The sequence below is a fragment of the Podarcis filfolensis genome, assembly GCF_964270895.1.
Source record: "Podarcis filfolensis genome assembly, chromosome: 6".
Taxonomy (NCBI): domain Eukaryota; kingdom Metazoa; phylum Chordata; class Lepidosauria; order Squamata; family Lacertidae; genus Podarcis; species Podarcis filfolensis.
Window position 1 is genome coordinate 28,724,737 of NC_139609.1, and position 16,727 is coordinate 28,741,463.

General features: G+C 44.2%; 1 protein-coding gene across 6 annotated transcripts in view; it reads right to left on the bottom strand.

Moving 5' to 3' along the window:
- Positions 1-5,033: 5,033 nt before the first annotated feature.
- The window catches only part of LRRC8D (leucine rich repeat containing 8 VRAC subunit D), a 70,526-nt gene continuing 58,832 nt past the window's right edge, over positions 5,034-16,727 (bottom strand). For all 6 annotated transcript variants that reach the window (XM_083620616.1, XM_083620619.1, XM_083620617.1 and 3 more), the window contains exon 2: positions 5,034-7,960. In XM_083620616.1, coding sequence (XP_083476742.1) covers positions 5,379-7,958 — 2,580 coding nt within the window. In that variant the 5' untranslated portion in view covers positions 7,959-7,960 and the 3' untranslated portion in view covers positions 5,034-5,378. The remainder of the gene's footprint in view (positions 7,961-16,727) is intronic.

A 16,727-nucleotide genomic window follows, 5' to 3' on the forward strand; every position in this document is an offset into this window, starting at 1 on the left:
GAAATAGTGCGTCAGGTTAAGAACTTTGCTTCAGGATGAGAACAGAAATCGTGCTCTGGCGGCGTGGTGGCAGCAGGAGGCCCCATTAGCTAAAGTGGTGCTTCAGGTTAAGTACAGTTTCAGGTTAAGAACGGACCTCCCGAACGAATTAAGTACTTAACCCGAGGTACCACTGTATTTGCCAAGTAAAAACAGGCAATGGGCATCTCTCCCCCCTCCTTTAATTGCGTTTCTGATATACAGTGGTACCTCGTTAAAATAAAAGAAAAATGACCATTTGAAGATAACAAAAAGTAGATAGAAAAGCAGAGAGCATTCCTTAACTGACTTCCCACCCTCTCCTTCCATGGTTCCGTTTATTTCCTCTCTAATGTTTTCTTGTTTCATCCCGTCGATCGCAACGACTTAGATCGACATTAGTTATTTCTTACACTGCTGGAAAAACTTGCCATCCTGCTAGGTTGATGATCAGCTTATAGGCAATGGGCATTCAGTAACCCCTACTTGCAGGGGGTCCCAGTTCTCATTCTCTAGAAATAACGAAACATCTTTCCTCTCAGCCAGTCTGATTTACTGACTGCCTTAATATATTGCTTTCCTGCCAAAAACAATCAAGAAGCTTTACAGTTTAAAAATAAAGGCATACAACCAGAGAGAGGTAATACAGTAAGAAAGGAAGAGAGGAGGGGAGAAGCTTGGTCCCAACTCAAAGAGTATGGAAAGGGTGTCAATTCCAGATGTTGTTGGACTCCAACTCTCATTAATCCCATACGCTCCAACGTTTCTCCGATGAAAATAGGGACATCCTATTCTATTATTATTATTATTATTATTGCCCCACGCATCTGACTGGGTTGCACCAGCCACTCTGGGCAGCTTCCAACATATATAAAAAACACAATAATACATTCAACATCAAAATAAAACCTTCCCCATACAGGGCTGCCTTCAGTTGTCTTCTAAAGGCTGTAGAGTTAGTTATCTCATTGGCTCAGGGGTTGCAGAACTTCAAACCCTCCACTATTTCTTTGATGAAAATAGGGAAGTTCTAAGGAAAAGCGCGACATTCCAGGATCAAATCAGAAACACTTGGAAGGTCTGCAGTTTGGAGTCCAGCAACATTTGGAGAACTATAGGGGCCCCACCCTAGATATCCCTAGCTGAACCTTCACTGCTCTGCACTTCATTCTACAAGCCTGGCAAAGTCAGTTTAAAACTGAGACCTGCACTCAGAGGATCCTCTCACTCATACAAGATGAGCTCTTTAAAAAATAATAATAAATGAACAAATCTATGTCTCCTTTCAGGGGATAGTATTTATTGTTTCTTTTGTTCTGGATTCTTCCAGCTTTGTGTGCAGAATGTGTGAGTTGCTGAACTATCACTTTGCCTAGTTGTTGCTCCTTAGAACAGCTTAGCAATTAGTTGCCCTTTTAGGATAAGTGGTGCTAAAACTTTCAATTAAGCAGATTAGAGAGAGAGAGAGATGGAGATTGATGGCATGAATAATCCCTTCTTGCTCAAGACTTCTGCACAATAACTTTTTACTGTTAGAAACCTCCTCTCCTCAATGTTGTCTTGTCTTTTCCTCTTTTGATTTTGTATCTTTATTTCCCCCTTTCTTTTCCTCTTTTTTATTCCTTTATAACTTTTCTATTTTCTACCTAATTTTATTTTTCTTCATATGCAAAGAGATAGCATATAATGTTTGTATAAATATGTAAATTTTTAATCAATAAAGAATAATGTATCGGGGGGGGGGGAGAATAGAAACTTCCTCTCCTCTCATTGAAGGCACTGCCGTCTCTTCCCCGATGACCATTAGCCCCAGACTGAGGGATGTGGGTTATAACACAGAATACTTTGCACCCTCCAGTCATGAGGTTGCCTTGGATTCCTATATTCACATGCCTCTATAAGCAAAGGACGACAAAACTGGCCATGCCAGCTGGGTTGCAAAGTGATTAATAGTGCAATCCAATTCAGGAGCACAACCCACAGAAGTCAGAGGGTAGACTCCCCCCCAAAATAGGTTTAGCATCAGGTTGCAGGCTGTTTAAAAAGTGTCTGTACTGGAAATATGTAATTGTGGTTTTTGGTTTTTTTTAACTACGTACTTTCAAGTCCATATCTTGTCTAGACTTGAAGTACGTTCAAGGTTGCCTCTTCTTCCAACAGCTCAAAAACAGTCTGGATCAAACCTTAAGTCTCCAAGGCATTGACATTTCAAACCTTTCAGAAACTTGCCAAAGCTTTCCTTTTGGAGACCATAACAGAACCCAGCAGCAGATGCACCGGCTTTTGCCAAATGCTTCCATAAGAGAATAAAAGTTTGGATCCAGACTTCCTGGCTTATATGCTATGTTAGCCATATGCAGAGCAGTAGACCCATTGAAATTTATGGGCATGAGAAAATGAGATCCGTTAGTTTCATAAAAGTAGCATTTAATTGCAACCAGCACCCAGCTATTGCTGTCGTCATCTTCATCAAACAGTGAGACATCAAACATTAGAAACTTCCCTCAAGTCCCTCTGCCTGGTTCCCTGAAACTTCACTTCTCACAATGACGGAACTGCCAGAAGGCCCTCGGAGCTGGATCTCAGAGTAGATACGGCTTCGGGAAGAAAGCAGTGGATTTGGGGATCATTTTAACTGATTCATCCATCTCTCTGCTGTCCCCTGTGAGTCCTGGAAATTTGGAGAGTTGAAGGTATCTGAACAAAAGAGGAGCCTGCTGCGTCCGGTCAACGGCCCTCACCCTGTTCTTTCGTGGTCATGGGAAAGCCAGAAGAGCAGACCAGAGCACTCTTGACTCCTGTGGTTTCCAGCAACTGGTAGTCAGAAGCCAAACTATCTTCATCCATGGCTAGTAGAAGTCGACTCTATCTGGAAGAGTCTTGGAGGTGACAATGGGAATCTGCCCAAATCGCCTCTCCCCGCCCATCCTTCCTCCCGCAGATGTTTCTTCTAGATCTCTCTCTTGTGCGAATGAAAGGAGTCCTTCTGCTTGTGGAAAAGCAACTCCTTTCGTGTATTTCACCGCCAGGCAGTCTCAGAGTTCTTGCCACACAGCCCTCCCATACACAAAAGGAGGTTAAATTATTAGAGATAATTTAAAGGGGGAAGAAAAGCTTTTCTGACAAAATACCCTGCTCCTGCTGCTAGTCAGCACACCTGGTACAGAGGGGAAGCAGGCCACACAAATGAGTCATGAACCCAGCTGAGATTTTGTAAGCCTCGGATTTAACACCAATAACTTTTAATATAAAAAAACTTTTTAAGAAACAATTTGGATTATTTGTCCAGCATGCGATACAAAAGGTGCCGTATGTTTTCCAGCCCTCCTGTGTCGCTCATTTTCTACAATTACGCAAAGGCCACGGGAAGGGCCTTTGTAGCAAGAATTCCATGAATGACTCCCCCCCCTCCCCCTTTTTGGTAGTAGGCGATTGCCAGTTCCTTTCATTCTGGAGCCAGATTCTTAACTATTCTGCTTCAAAGAAAGGGGACTTTTATTATCAGTCCTACTTCCGGAGCATGTTCTCAAATCATGTTAGGGCACATTGTTTCCCCTCTCTCTTCCAGCAACGAAGCAGGGAGCAAATGGAATGCAGGCAGTAGAGGAGTTTGGTGGAGACATTTGGGAAGACACACTCGCTGACAGCAGTACCTGTGTACTCAGCAAAAGTAGTCTTAGCACCCCCTCTCTGGTAACAAACTCATTGTTCAACAAGGCAAAATAAATAAATGCAGTCTTGGGAAGCGTTGTATGCAGGTGGGGTTAAGTGACGTTTTGTCTCAAATGAAAACAGATGTTTTCAAATTAATTCACTCCCCCAGCCCAATTCCTTCCCTTCCCGTTTTAATACTGTACCTCCAGAACCTCCCATACAACAGGAGTAATACACACAATATTCCGATCTGGATGAGGGGAGCCCTGTTGATGGTCCCCCGCTACACCTCTTAAAAAGAAAAAGAAAATAAGGGGGTGTCACAAGAGCATTCCTGATCTTGAGTGATGTGAGGAAGCAAACTTAATACGATGGTGCAAATTCTTTGTTTATGTACTCGCTAAAACTAGGCCACGGAAGGTATTGTTCTTGAATAAAGGGGTGGGGGCTCAACTACTGGGTTGTAGTTTTGTTTTGTTTTTGTTTTTCTAAAAAGCTATATTCAGCTTGAACCCAGCTTTCCCAGCCATTTGTTTCAGCTAAGTGGGTTTTGATTAGTCCCAAAACGGATCCATTGGTGTTTAAATCAGTCAAAACAGCAGAAGGCCTAATATGATTAAGGAACAGACCCGGACGGTGGCAGGCATCGAGACCATAGTCTGTCCAAGCTCCAAAATGTGACATTGGGAAAATTGTTTTGTTAAAAACTACTGTTCTGTGGAACAGAGCTGATGCTTCATACTCCATCACTACTGAGGTGCTGTACGCTACGCCTTTCAATTTTTATTTCAGCTGCATACGTAAGAGCTTCAGGGCATGATTTGAGGTGTTGTCTGTGCCAATGGATTTCTGTTTAGGCAAAGTGTTCTTTCTAGCATAGCTCGTCACTAACATTTGCCCTTGGTATGCTGTACTTTGGCACAGCCTGAGGCTAGCGTGATATAGCAGTGCTCCCTCCTAGTCAACCCAACCTTGCATTCTCCTGTGCTCTTTGTCGGAAGATTCCCAGCCTTTTTCAGTGGGAGATGATGATCGCATTCAGGGTGTGTATCTGGGACCTATTGCATGTGAAACATCCCTTTGCTGTACATTTAGGAAACGAGATTTGCGGTCCAGAAAAGATAGCCACATGCAACATGCACGCTGCCACGAGGTTAAAAGAGCAGGTGGTGGTGTATTTTCCATCCATGTTGCAAGAAAGGTAGAAATCCCTATTCCCATCCACATAGCAGAGGGCAGATGATCACATCAGACAATTCACAACTGAATGAACGTCCAGTTTCTCCTTGCTAGATCAGTGTCAGCAATACAGCACCTGCGGTCTCTAAAAGAACACTAAAATGAACTGAGCCACTAAATGCTTTTTTATAGTAAGAAAAGGTCACCAGTTTAATCATGTACATTAAGCAGGCGAGCAGTTTGTAAACATTCAAAAGCGGCAGCATCCAAGTTACAAACATCTTTAAAGGAAAAAGAAGAAGAATCAAGATTGTTTAAGGATTTCCCTCCCCGCCCCTTCCTCTTTCCCCTCCAAAAAAATTGGAAATGATGTTTCAAAATACTACAAACACCAAACAAGCTTCTACCACCCTTGGTTAACAGTCCTTTCTTACAAAAAAGGAGTTCCGGATTCCCAACACAGGGTTTTATAACAAGGTGTACTTTTAATATAATCTACGTTAGTCACTTGGGAGTTCTACCTCTGTTCAGATCCCATTAGCAAAGGGAATGTTTGTGTCTTGGTTCAATGCTTCTTTGACCTCTGAAGGCAACGTGTCAAAGAGGTGATCTTCTACAATGAGTCCACTTTTCCTGAGAAGCCGACACAGACCCAGTGTAGCCGGGAGACGGTCTAAACAGTTCCCCTTCAACTCCAGGTGTGTTAGCTGCAAGAGCTGGCCAATCTTTTCCGGAATCGAGGTGATGCAGTTTTGCCCCAGGCTCAAAGTCCTCAGCTTGGTACACTTAAACAGCTGTTTTGGCAAAATGTCTACTTTGTTTCCGGTGATATGCAGGTGCTGGAGGTTCTGCAGAAGGCCTACCTCCAGGGGAATCACTGCAATAGAGTTGTAGCTCACATCTAAGCATCTGAGCTTCTGTAAACTGAACACTGCAGCCGGTAAGGATTCGAGTTTATTGTTGGAGAGGTAAAGCGACTCCAGGTTTTTCACGTGGGTAATGGAAGGAGGAATGATGACTATTTTGTTGTGCCACAACTTCAGGCAAGTCAGTCTTTTCAAATGCTGGAAGCTGATGACTTCTTCAATTGTGCGTATGCTGTTGGACTTCAGATCCAGCTCCTGCAAGTTGGTGAGGCTGAAGATGGCGTGCGGAATCCGCTCCAGGTCGCAATTCTGCAATTCCAGCTCTGCTACATTCATCATTTTCTTAAGGCTATTCAACACAAAGAGCTTGGTGCCGTCGTTATGGATGACAAGCTTGGTTAGATGTGGGGCCACATCTGTGATGTTGGATGGGATTTTGGTCAGGTTGCTTTTCACGTAGAGAATTTTGAGGTGCCTCAGTTCCCTAAGAGATTCAAGTCCTATCATTTTGTTGTTTTCAGAGTTCAAGTTGCCTATCAGGTACAACTCCCGGAGGTTTTTAAGTAAGTACACCCAAGCCGGGATTTCCGCCACGTCGGTGAACTTCACGTGCAGGCACCTCAGGTGGTCGCGAAGGAAGCTGAAGGCTGTTTGTTCCACCTTTGCGGGACAGTGGTAGAGGTGTAGCTCTTGCAGGTTCGTCATCTGGGAGATCTTAGCCGGGATTTTAGCTTCAGGGATCAGCTCAAGTTTCAGCACGTCCAAGTCGGTAAGATCAAACACGGCATCAGGGACCCCTGAGAGCATGAAGAGATGAAGTTCTTGCTTGTCCTGGGCGTTGCGGGAAACATGCTGGCGCAGCTTTTCGAAAGTCCACTCGTGGTTCAGGCTTATTTCCCTCAGCTTGTTTTCACTCACCTCCGACAAGAAGACGCCAAACCGCTTGGAGTACAGCTGGTCATACTGGTCCACCATGTGCAAGAGAAACGCAAAGTCGTTCTTAACATCCGGAATATCGCTGAAGCTGCTCTCTTCCCTAACCTTCTCGAAGGAATACTCCTTCAGGGGTAACCGGAACAACCAGAAGAGTGTGTACAAACAGATGAAACCGTAGACGCAAATGAGCGAAATGTAACTAATCAGCAGCTTTTTCAGCATGTAAGCCATGTTGTGTGTGCATTCGAACTCCTGGTAGCCGGTCAGGTGCTCCACTTTGGGCATGCAGCTGTGCTCAAAGCTGATTTCGTTGACGAAGTTTGCCGTGTAGCAGAGAATAAATATGAACTTCACAGTTTTGATGACCGTCTGGACGACGTAGAGCTTGTATATCAAGTCGCTGTCCTCCACGTGCGCCCGGAATTTCCGTACTTTTTCGAAGAGGGCTTTGGCTTGCTCGCCATCTTTTTTGTCCAAAATGGTCATGCTCGGAACCTCGACGACGGGCTTCTCCGCTGAAAACTTGAAGCCCGTCTTGTTGATCATGGGGGTGCTGGCGCTCGGGCTTCCTTCATCGCTACTGGTGGACACATGCTTGGGCAAAGACTGGGCCCCGGTCAGCCTCTGCTTATTCTCCTCAGAATCCTCACACGCCGTCTCAGACAACGCCTTTGTAGTCCACGGAGATTCAAAGCACTTCCCCAGGATGGAAACAAAGTGCTCGATCTTCGAGCAAGTTTTGGGGTATTTGAACCAAAAGTTGCTGCTGACCATTAAAATAATGGTATGTATAAGAGCTAAGTAGGGAAAGTACTTTGAATACCAAGGAAGAGCCAAGTGGTAGCACATCTGGTTAATGAAAACATATTGCTGATAATCCAAGTTAGTTTTTCGGCCCAGGGGATCTGCCTGCTCCTTCTTCTCCTCCGGACTGGCGACAGTGGAGTGCAATGGCGGAAAGGTAGATCTGCTGAGAGGTATGTCAGTTGCGACGACAGGTGCAAAAGAAACGGCCCTCGCTCCCTGCGCTTCTTTGTCTTGGGCTGCGGTTGTTTCGGGTTCCGGAACAGCGTTTGTAGCTTTGGCACTCGCCGGGGAGCTGGGCTGCACCTTTGCGTTGACAGCCGACTGCAGGACGGGCAAACAGACCACCTGATCTTTGGTCAGCTGCATGGTTCCAGCAAAAATGGCGACCATCAGCATAACGACTGCTAGGTAATCCATAAATACGTCCCACCATGGTTTCAGAATGCGGTACGTTGGCTGAATGTCATTAAGAGATGCAACTTCTGCAAGGGTAAACATTCCTGTAACGAGAAGGAAGAAAAAAGCAGCTGTCATTCATTGCTGGCAGATCCAATTGTGCTTTATACTCTTGAATGTAAACTTAATCCATTAGACCAGGGAGTGGCTAACCTTTTCCTTTTGGCCAAAGGGCTATATTCACCCTTGGCTAACCCTCCAGTAGTGGGTGTAGTCACTACACACACACACACCCCAACCCTCAGCTAACCCATGTAGATCAGCAAAGGAGGGGGTTATTGTGCCCTTCTTGCTCAAATGATCCATCCAATGACTGGGAAAGTAGTGAGTTGCATCCCCGTTAAAGTGGTTCAAAAGTCTCTGCTCAACCCAGTCCAGTATCTGCTTATATTGTTTTCCTATGATCCTCCACTGCCAAAGTGGGAGGGTTCTTGGGTAGCAAGAAAACCTTGTTTTTTTCTGGGGGGCAGGGGGAATAAGGCCCTTAGGTCAGGGATTAGCCACTCCTGTACAAGACCTACAAATTGTTAACCTCATTCACTTGCTTTCTGAAACGAAAAAGGAACACGCACAACCCTTTCTCTACCCATTGTGAATAGCACCCCTAAACGGATTTACTCAAGCCTGGGCAATTTTGTTTATTCTGTGAAATACATCCATCTGAAGATTCTGCCCCCATTGACTGATAAACAAACTCAAGAGTTTTAAAATCGTACCAAATGAAGGACACACCACGCCGTTTAGTTCTTCTTTATAAAAGCCGTTTTTTCCTGAAGGGAAAATGGTATTGCAAAAGGGGCATGACAAGTCATGATGGTACAATGGACGTCGCTAAAAAGCGGTTCTTAACGATTAAAAATTAGTCAACGTTTTAGAATTAATTTCTTTCCACAAAGAGCAGTTCTCAAAGCATTTGCGCAGCTCTCTTTTCAGTGATTTCAGGCTTTTGTTGTTCATTATGTTCACCGGATATGAGCTATGCAAGTATGAGAATTTGGGTGTTAAGAAGAGATCTAATTTTGTTGCTTATAATTACACAGCCCAGTATGATTTCAATTTTCACCTACGTGTCTTGAAGAGCTAAGTAAAACAAAACCACACTTTAGGAAACTGCCCCCTGCCCCCAATTCTTACAAGAAGAGCTGGGTTTGGTGTTTTTCTGGAAGACAATAAGCATCCTTTAAAAAACACAAAGAAACCTACCATATATGTTGACCTTCAACTACAAGATGATCTAACTAAATGCAAAAAAGGACAACTGCTTATTCATCACTGCCTGAACCGGAGAAAAGCAGGTCTCCAAAGGAGAGACTGCAAGTAGTATCAGGTGAACTGCAAGACCAGCAGTAGGGGAGATTTCACGACTAGTTGCCTAGGCAACCATCAGTTTTAAGTCTGAAATCCCATTGAGCTTGGCAGGACTTACTTCTGAGTAAACACACCAAAGAGAGGATTGCTAAGGCTATAAAAATATTTCCCCAGCTATGGTAGCCAGGAAGAGGAACTGGAAGCAATGTAATGTGCAGGAAGGAATTCAAAATTATTCCCGTTAAATGCATTTGCACAGATTTTAGGTTTTTAACTACATCCACTTTGATAAGCAAATATTATTATGATTATTTTAAAAAAATACAATACACAGGGGAATTGTGTGTGTAATTTGACAATTCACTCGCTCCCCCCCCCCCCCGACTAAAAGGACCCAAGGACCCAAGACAGTTAAGTCCAGTCGCAGACGACTCTGGGGTTGCGGCGCTCATCTCACTTTACAGGCCGAGGGAGCCGGCATTTGTCCACAGATAGTTTTTCCAGGTCATGTGGCCAGCATGACTAAGCCGCTTCTGACGCAACGGAACACCGACACCAGAGCAGTGCATGGAAACGCCGTTTACCTTCCCGCCAGACCTATTTATCTATTTGCACTTTTTTGGAGTGCTTTTGAAATGCTAGGTTGGCAGGAGCTGGGACCGAGCAACAGGAGCTCACCCTGTCATGGGGATTTGAACCGCCGACCTTCTGATTGGCAAGCCCAAGAGGCTCAATGGTTTAGACCACAGCGCCACCCGCGTCCCTCCACCAGACTATGAAAATGTAAATATAGCATGAAAACTAAGAGAAGCATGGCCAGTTAGAAAACTACTAGTCAGATCAGTTTTTGGAAGCCACTTCCTCGAGTGCAAACAAGGAGGTGGGGGAAGCTCCCTCCCTCCCCCATAAAATCTAGTTCTTCTATTTAAAAAAATAAAAAAATGCTAGTTTTGCTCACGTGTACTTTCTGCACCCACACCTAATGGGTAGGGAGAGCAGGACAGCCTGGAAGAATTAGTGTCATGGACTGGCTGATGCAGAGTGGTGGGAGGCACCAGCTGGGAAACCCCCAAGGGAACCCCCGGGGGAAGAAGGCTCAGAGCCAGGGGGTTGGTGGTGGGACAACAATGAGTGGTCAGAGGGAGAAGAGGGCGCAGACTAGGAGGAGGAAGAGTCGGAAGCTGAAGAGGCAACAGGGTTTAGTGAGCAAGAACAGGTTGTGGCGGAGAGCAGTCACGAATCAGAGGCAGGAGAGGAGGCGGGCCAGTAGACAGAGATGGGGCAGGCTGCTGAAGAATCCAGAGAGTCTTCCCCTTCTGCTGCAACCAGCTCCCCTCTCCACTGATCTCCAAGAACACACAGAGTAATGAAGAGGGTGGAGACGACAGAGCCTTAGGCTGCTGGGGAAGGAACAGCGGGAGGAGCCTTAGGGAGCGGTGGGAAGGTAGGGACTTTCATTCCCCGCAACTGTCTCATTGGGGCAAGATCTACTGGGAAGAGTTGCTGTGATCACAGTGTTCAGATATTTCCAGGTTTTCTACAGACTAGAGAGAAACTCACAGGGAAGCCCAGATTACACGTTGCCTCCAATAGTTTTGACACTCATGGTACTGAAAAGGTGCCTTGTTGTTACTTGACTATTTCAACGCAATCACATTCATACAAGCACCAATTCTAAGCACAAGGGGCTATTTCTCATGCCCTCCCAACCAGCTTCCTATACAACTGGGAGGAACGAGTGGCACGAAATACAATACAATTTTCTGGAGTGGGGAATCCTTTGCAAATCTCTCTGGAAACCACTATGAATGTAGGACAAAGGTGCGGTATACTTGACAGCTCCCTGTAATCTTCTTATCTTCGGTTTTACCAACAGCAATGCAAGAGGAGCTTTAATAACATAAACACCTGCCTTCTTTACTTTTCACATGCCCTGGGAGTAAATTATAGGGACAGAAGCAGCCCCCATTGTTTGTAAACACTCTTGACATGTGCCCATGTGATTTAAAAGAGCTGTGGAACAGTGCTGCTGATCCCATCCATGATAAAACAGTTTGCCCCAGCTTCCCAATTGGTTCTGCCAGAAGGTTTGCACCGCACTGACCTTGCCTCTTCTCTCCATTGGCCTGGCCAGAGAGAGATCAGGTTAAGCACCATGTTCCCAGTGCACCATCTGTTACTTCCCCAAGCATGTGTTAGCTGTGAGTTGGAGAAAAGCCTGGAATTGTGGTTGCATAGGTACACAAGCCATGTGTAGGTTTCCCCCAATAGAAACCACACACAATGTATAGATGTCAGAGGCCGAGCTAGGGAGAACTAAATGTCATTGGGTGCAGAACCAGAAGCATGGCTCTACGGTCCAGTTCATCACCTGGTTTCTTCGTGTGTGCAAATTTGGGCAAGGTGGGTGATTAAGATCCATAGGTTTTATAAGCCTGTTGTTTGGCCCAAACTCCTCCAGCTAATTCAAATTATGTATTTCCTGTGTAACTGCAGTACAATTGGACACCTTGAGTGTATGCAAGACATTAGGGGGTGTTGCTTTTTGTCCCAATGTTCACACAAAGCCTCATCTACACTTACAATGACCGGTTACCCAGTTTGGAGAGTCCTGAAGCTCTTCCAATCTGTATGGAATTTCAACATCCTTGCGGGGACTTTGTTACCTCACCATATACCCCTTGTTCCAGATAATGCACGATAAGCGAAACAGATCTCTAGTGGATTCCATTGATTTCTTCCTTTCATGTGCCTCTTGCCTTATCAATAAGTGATTAGTTAAAAGAGAAACTCACAAACTTTTGTCAAGAACTTATTGAAAATCCAGATGCTATCAGCATGTTTGTTTGTTGCTAACCCACAAGGTTGCACCCCTCCAAATAAGGTTAGTAAGGTAAGAATTCTCTTGGAAAAAAAGGAAAGCTAATAAGTTCCTCAGCAAGGCTTATTCTTCTGTTTGGCTAACTACTGTAATCATAGAAACACCTTAAGGTGTAAAGTTAATGCCTTGACTTGCTCCTCAAATTGCTTCTTGGACTGCCTTACTGTAGGTTTATATTTAATTTGTAAGAATTTATAATCTGTTCCTCCCTCTATTAGAAAAAAAAGTTGGGCAAGACTTTAATAAAGGAGGTTATCATGTGTTAGCCGCTTAACCACGTTTGTCAATTTTTTCACATTTTGTGCCTTTTCCTATTTTCAATAAATGCCTTTACATAAACTCCCCCCTCCACACTTTCCTACTTCCTTTTAACTAAATCCTCCCATTCTTAATCATTTGAAATGCAGAACGTTCTGGTATAATGCTATATACACAGGTCATGTGCTTTCAGGTAAATACGAGTGGACATTAAGATGATGAAAAAGCAAAGCTACCATTTTAATTCTCAGGTATATGATGAACCTCTCAGTTTAAAAGGAACGCACATGTACCAGCCACATTTTGACTTGTAAATCAGTTTTCTGCACGGATCTTTCATTCACAGGCCTCTGAGCCCCTTGATTTTACTGAGTCAATGACCACCCTGGTGCATTTTGCATACAGCAGAGAGCATTAGATTTAAACGCTTGAATACCTTGGCAAAACAAAAACACACTATTTTATGATTGGCGGGTCTAGGTGCTTACCAAGCCAGATTAATTTGGCGTATTAAATTCTGTAAGTTTCTGTTAATAACCTGTGGAGGCTGGAAAGTATTTTTCATTTCATAACTCCTTCTGTAGTTCTTGGCAGGGCTCGTGAATATGATGGAGAGTTACCTTCATCCCCTCTGGTGAAAGAGCAATAAAATGTATTTTGTGCAAGAGCCAAAATGAGATTAAAGCCCGAGTCTGTGCAATGTTCATAAAGCTAGGTTTTCAAACAAAATACTCCGCTTCAACCCCCTGCCCCCAAAAACTTCACTTAAAATAAAGAAGTCTAGGGGAGAGTGTTGGGGGAGTTGGTGCTTCAGTTCTTAAAAGGCGTCTTGTACTGTCCTTTATTTCACCTAAGTAGCCTTTGAGTCACCTTTTCATTTTCTCTGAAGAGCATATCCACCCAACAGATTGAAGCTGCAATAACAGTCATACACAGTCGTACCTTGGTTGACGAACGCCTTAGCAGTCGAACGTTTTGGCTCCCGAACGCCGCAAACCCGGAAGTGAGTGTTCCAGTTTGCGAATGTTCTTTTGGAAGCCGAACGTCCGGTGGGGCTTCCGCAGCTTCTGATTGACTGCAGGAAGCTCCTGTGCCCAATCAGAAGCTGTGCCTTGGTAGTCGAACGGACTTCCGTTCGGCTTCCAAGGTACGACTGTACTTCATCATCCTGGGAAGTAGAGTTTTGAGGTTAAGGGAATACGAGGGAACTAACAGGATCCTCACCAAGCTACAATTCCTTGGGTTCCTTCTTTAGGCCACCACTCTTCCAAGCAGTTCAAGTTGGCAGTGTTAGAAACTCAGGACAGGAAGAAGAAGAAGAAGAAGAAGAAGAAGAAGAAGAAGAAGAAGAAGAAGAAGAAGAAGAAGAAGAATAGTAGTAGTAGTAGTAGTTTGGATTTGATATCCCGCTTTATCGCTACCCGAAGGAGTCTCAAAGCGGCTAACGTTCTCCTTTTCCTTCCTCCCCCACAACAAACACTCTGTGAGGTGAGTGAGGCTGAGAGACTTCAGAGAAGTGTGACTAGCCCAAGGTCACCCAGCAGCTGCATGTGGACTAGCGGGGAAGCGAACCCAGTTCACCAGATTACGAGACTACTGCTCTTAACCACCACACAACACCAGCCACCGGGGGCCACATATGACCACTAGGACAGTACAGTGGTACTTCGGGTTACAGAGGCTTCAGGTTACAGATGCTTCAGGTTACAGAGTCCGCTAACCCAGAAATAGTACCTCGGGTTAAGAACTTTGCCTCAGGATGCAGTGGCATGGCAGCAGTGGGAGGCCCCATTAGCTAAAGTGGTGTCTCAGGTTAAGAACAGTTTCAGGTTAAGAACGGACCTCCGGAACGAATTAAGTACGTAACCAGAGGTACCACGGTAATGGGAATACTGTCAGTAGCTCTAATAGGAAGCCAGCAGTTCTACTATAAGAGCAAAGGAATAATTGCAGCCTCATAGCAGTGCTATTTCAAAGCTTTAGGAAAAGCTGAAACACAGTTCAGATGTAACAGCACCTGTATAGCAGGGGGAAAGCGGGAAGCAAGAGAGAAGAATGAAAGAAAAAGCACTTAATCTCTTAAACGAAGCTTTGAAAAATCGAAAGAAATTACGTGCAGATTAAACAACCAGGTCAGAAAAGGAACCAGCGGCAATTAACCCATCTCAAGGCAGTAAGACAATACTGAGAAACAAAATTGCAGGCCTAGGTTAAATCAGTAAGTATAACTCTTGGTGTATAAATAGTATTGCCTGCCCAATTAAATTTCCTTTAATTAGACGTTAGGAAAAACCCCGTTAGTACAACCCCCCAAGAGACCGAGACTTTCTATGACAAAGCCTAAGTTCACAGCTATTAAAATTACTCCAAGATGACAAGCTCCTGGGTTCCTTTATTGAACTGGAGGAGAGTTGGCTTTTCATGTAAATAAACCTTCTACTCAGCTATTCCCGGGGATCGTTTTATTGCACAATATATACGCAACTGTTTCTTATTTAACAGCTTCATGTGTCGCAAGGAAGAGCCATTTTCCAGGCAATAAATCACAATAGTTTGTAGGTGACAAGTGTCATTTTGTGTGCACAGACAACTGCTAGCAGGCCTCAGGGCTATATAGCTTATAGCTCCATGAGTATCAGCCAGCATCTTTTGGCTGGTGGCTATAATATTGTAACTGAAAGATGAGAAAATTTATTTCTTGTACCAGTGCTACTAAAACATTGCATCTTCAAGAGGCTAACGGCTCTGCTGAACCACAACTAAAAAATCTAACTGTGCCTATGGAGGAACCAGACATGAGCAAGGCAAATGCTTCCAGACACATTGGTGGTGCTAACATTCAGCATTCCACCTCACAAGGACTGTTAATAGCACTAAAGGAATACTGTGCATTGGGGAAAATATGTGCTTTCTGAAGGCTACTCCTTGCAGCCATGCAAAATCACCTCTTCCCTTTCCTTGCTTGGGACGGTTGGGTCTGCATGCTTTGTTGCCAACACATGAACCATGAACTGTAGCATGAACCATGAGCCTACGTCACGCGGTTCATGCTACAGAAGTATAAGATGGGCTGCTCTGCTCTCTGGGAGAGACAGGAAGCTGAGAGAGGTTTTGGCAGAGAAAAGCAAATTTCTTTCACCCTGGAGAGTGTCGAGGAAACTGGATGTTATCCCCATTTGCCTGAGAGCCCAGGAACTCCCTCCGGTCTGGAGGCTTGTAGGGATGAAGACAAAGAGAGGTGGCAGCAATTAGGGCAGTGTTTTCCAAACTCCCGTCATCCCAGTATACCTGAAGGAATGTCTCCACTCCCATCGTTCAGCCCGGACACTGAGGTCCAGCTCTGAGGGCCTTTTCACAGCCGGGACTGAATGGCTGGCCTAGTACTCTTCAGTCATTGCTCACAGTGGCTTTCCTGGAAAACTAGTTGCCAACCAGGGCTTTACAGTGCCCTGTAAACATTTATATTTGGGCTGCAGCTGAAGCCATTTCTGACATGCACACGCACACCTCTGACTTGCATAACCAGTGATTTATAATACCTAGAACAAAATCTTTTGAGATGACTATCCCTATTAGTTAATTGCTTATAAAAAAGAAAAAAATATTTCCTCCAGGTGCTGTTTAAGCACTCTGCGTAGTGTCAATGTCAAAACTTTATTCGTAAACATCAAGGTAAGTTTACTAAACTCTTCCTAAGAAACCCTATCCTCTTTCCCTCCTCAATTCCGAACTGCAAAACAAAGCAAAGATTTAAGATTTTGTTTGAATTGGTATTAAATTGCAGCCAGGGATCCAAAGAAACCCTTTCAGGGTTGAATTACGACTCAGATGAAAACATTAACAAAGCCCAAGAATTTCAACCCAATAATTCAGGCTCCCTAAGTGTTCATTTAAATGAAACTCATTCATTTCCAAACTAATAATTTGTACTTGTAATAATAAATAAATAAAACTCCCATTGATTTTAGTAACATTTTGACATTGATTGTAGTCATACAAATAAATTCTCTTATAAGCAGAGCTAGACTTAATCCCCCACCCAAAGAAAAACTCTTATGCAACCGGAGGGCAGACAGAACAAGACCAGAACTGGATACAATGCAAATCTGTTTATCAAAGGATTGACAATAGACCAGTTGATAAACTGATCAATACTTTTAGCACCATTTCTATGTTTGTGCCCCCCCCCAAAATAATCTATGTAGACTCATGATCAGAAATAATAAGATTTCACGTGGCTTATTTTCACAGGAACACCCCCCCCCCAAATATTCATCATAGCAGATGACCAATTCAGACAGACCAATTCAACTCAGTGCTGTGGCGCCACGAAAATTGTTACGAAAGAATTCGGCGATGCCGCA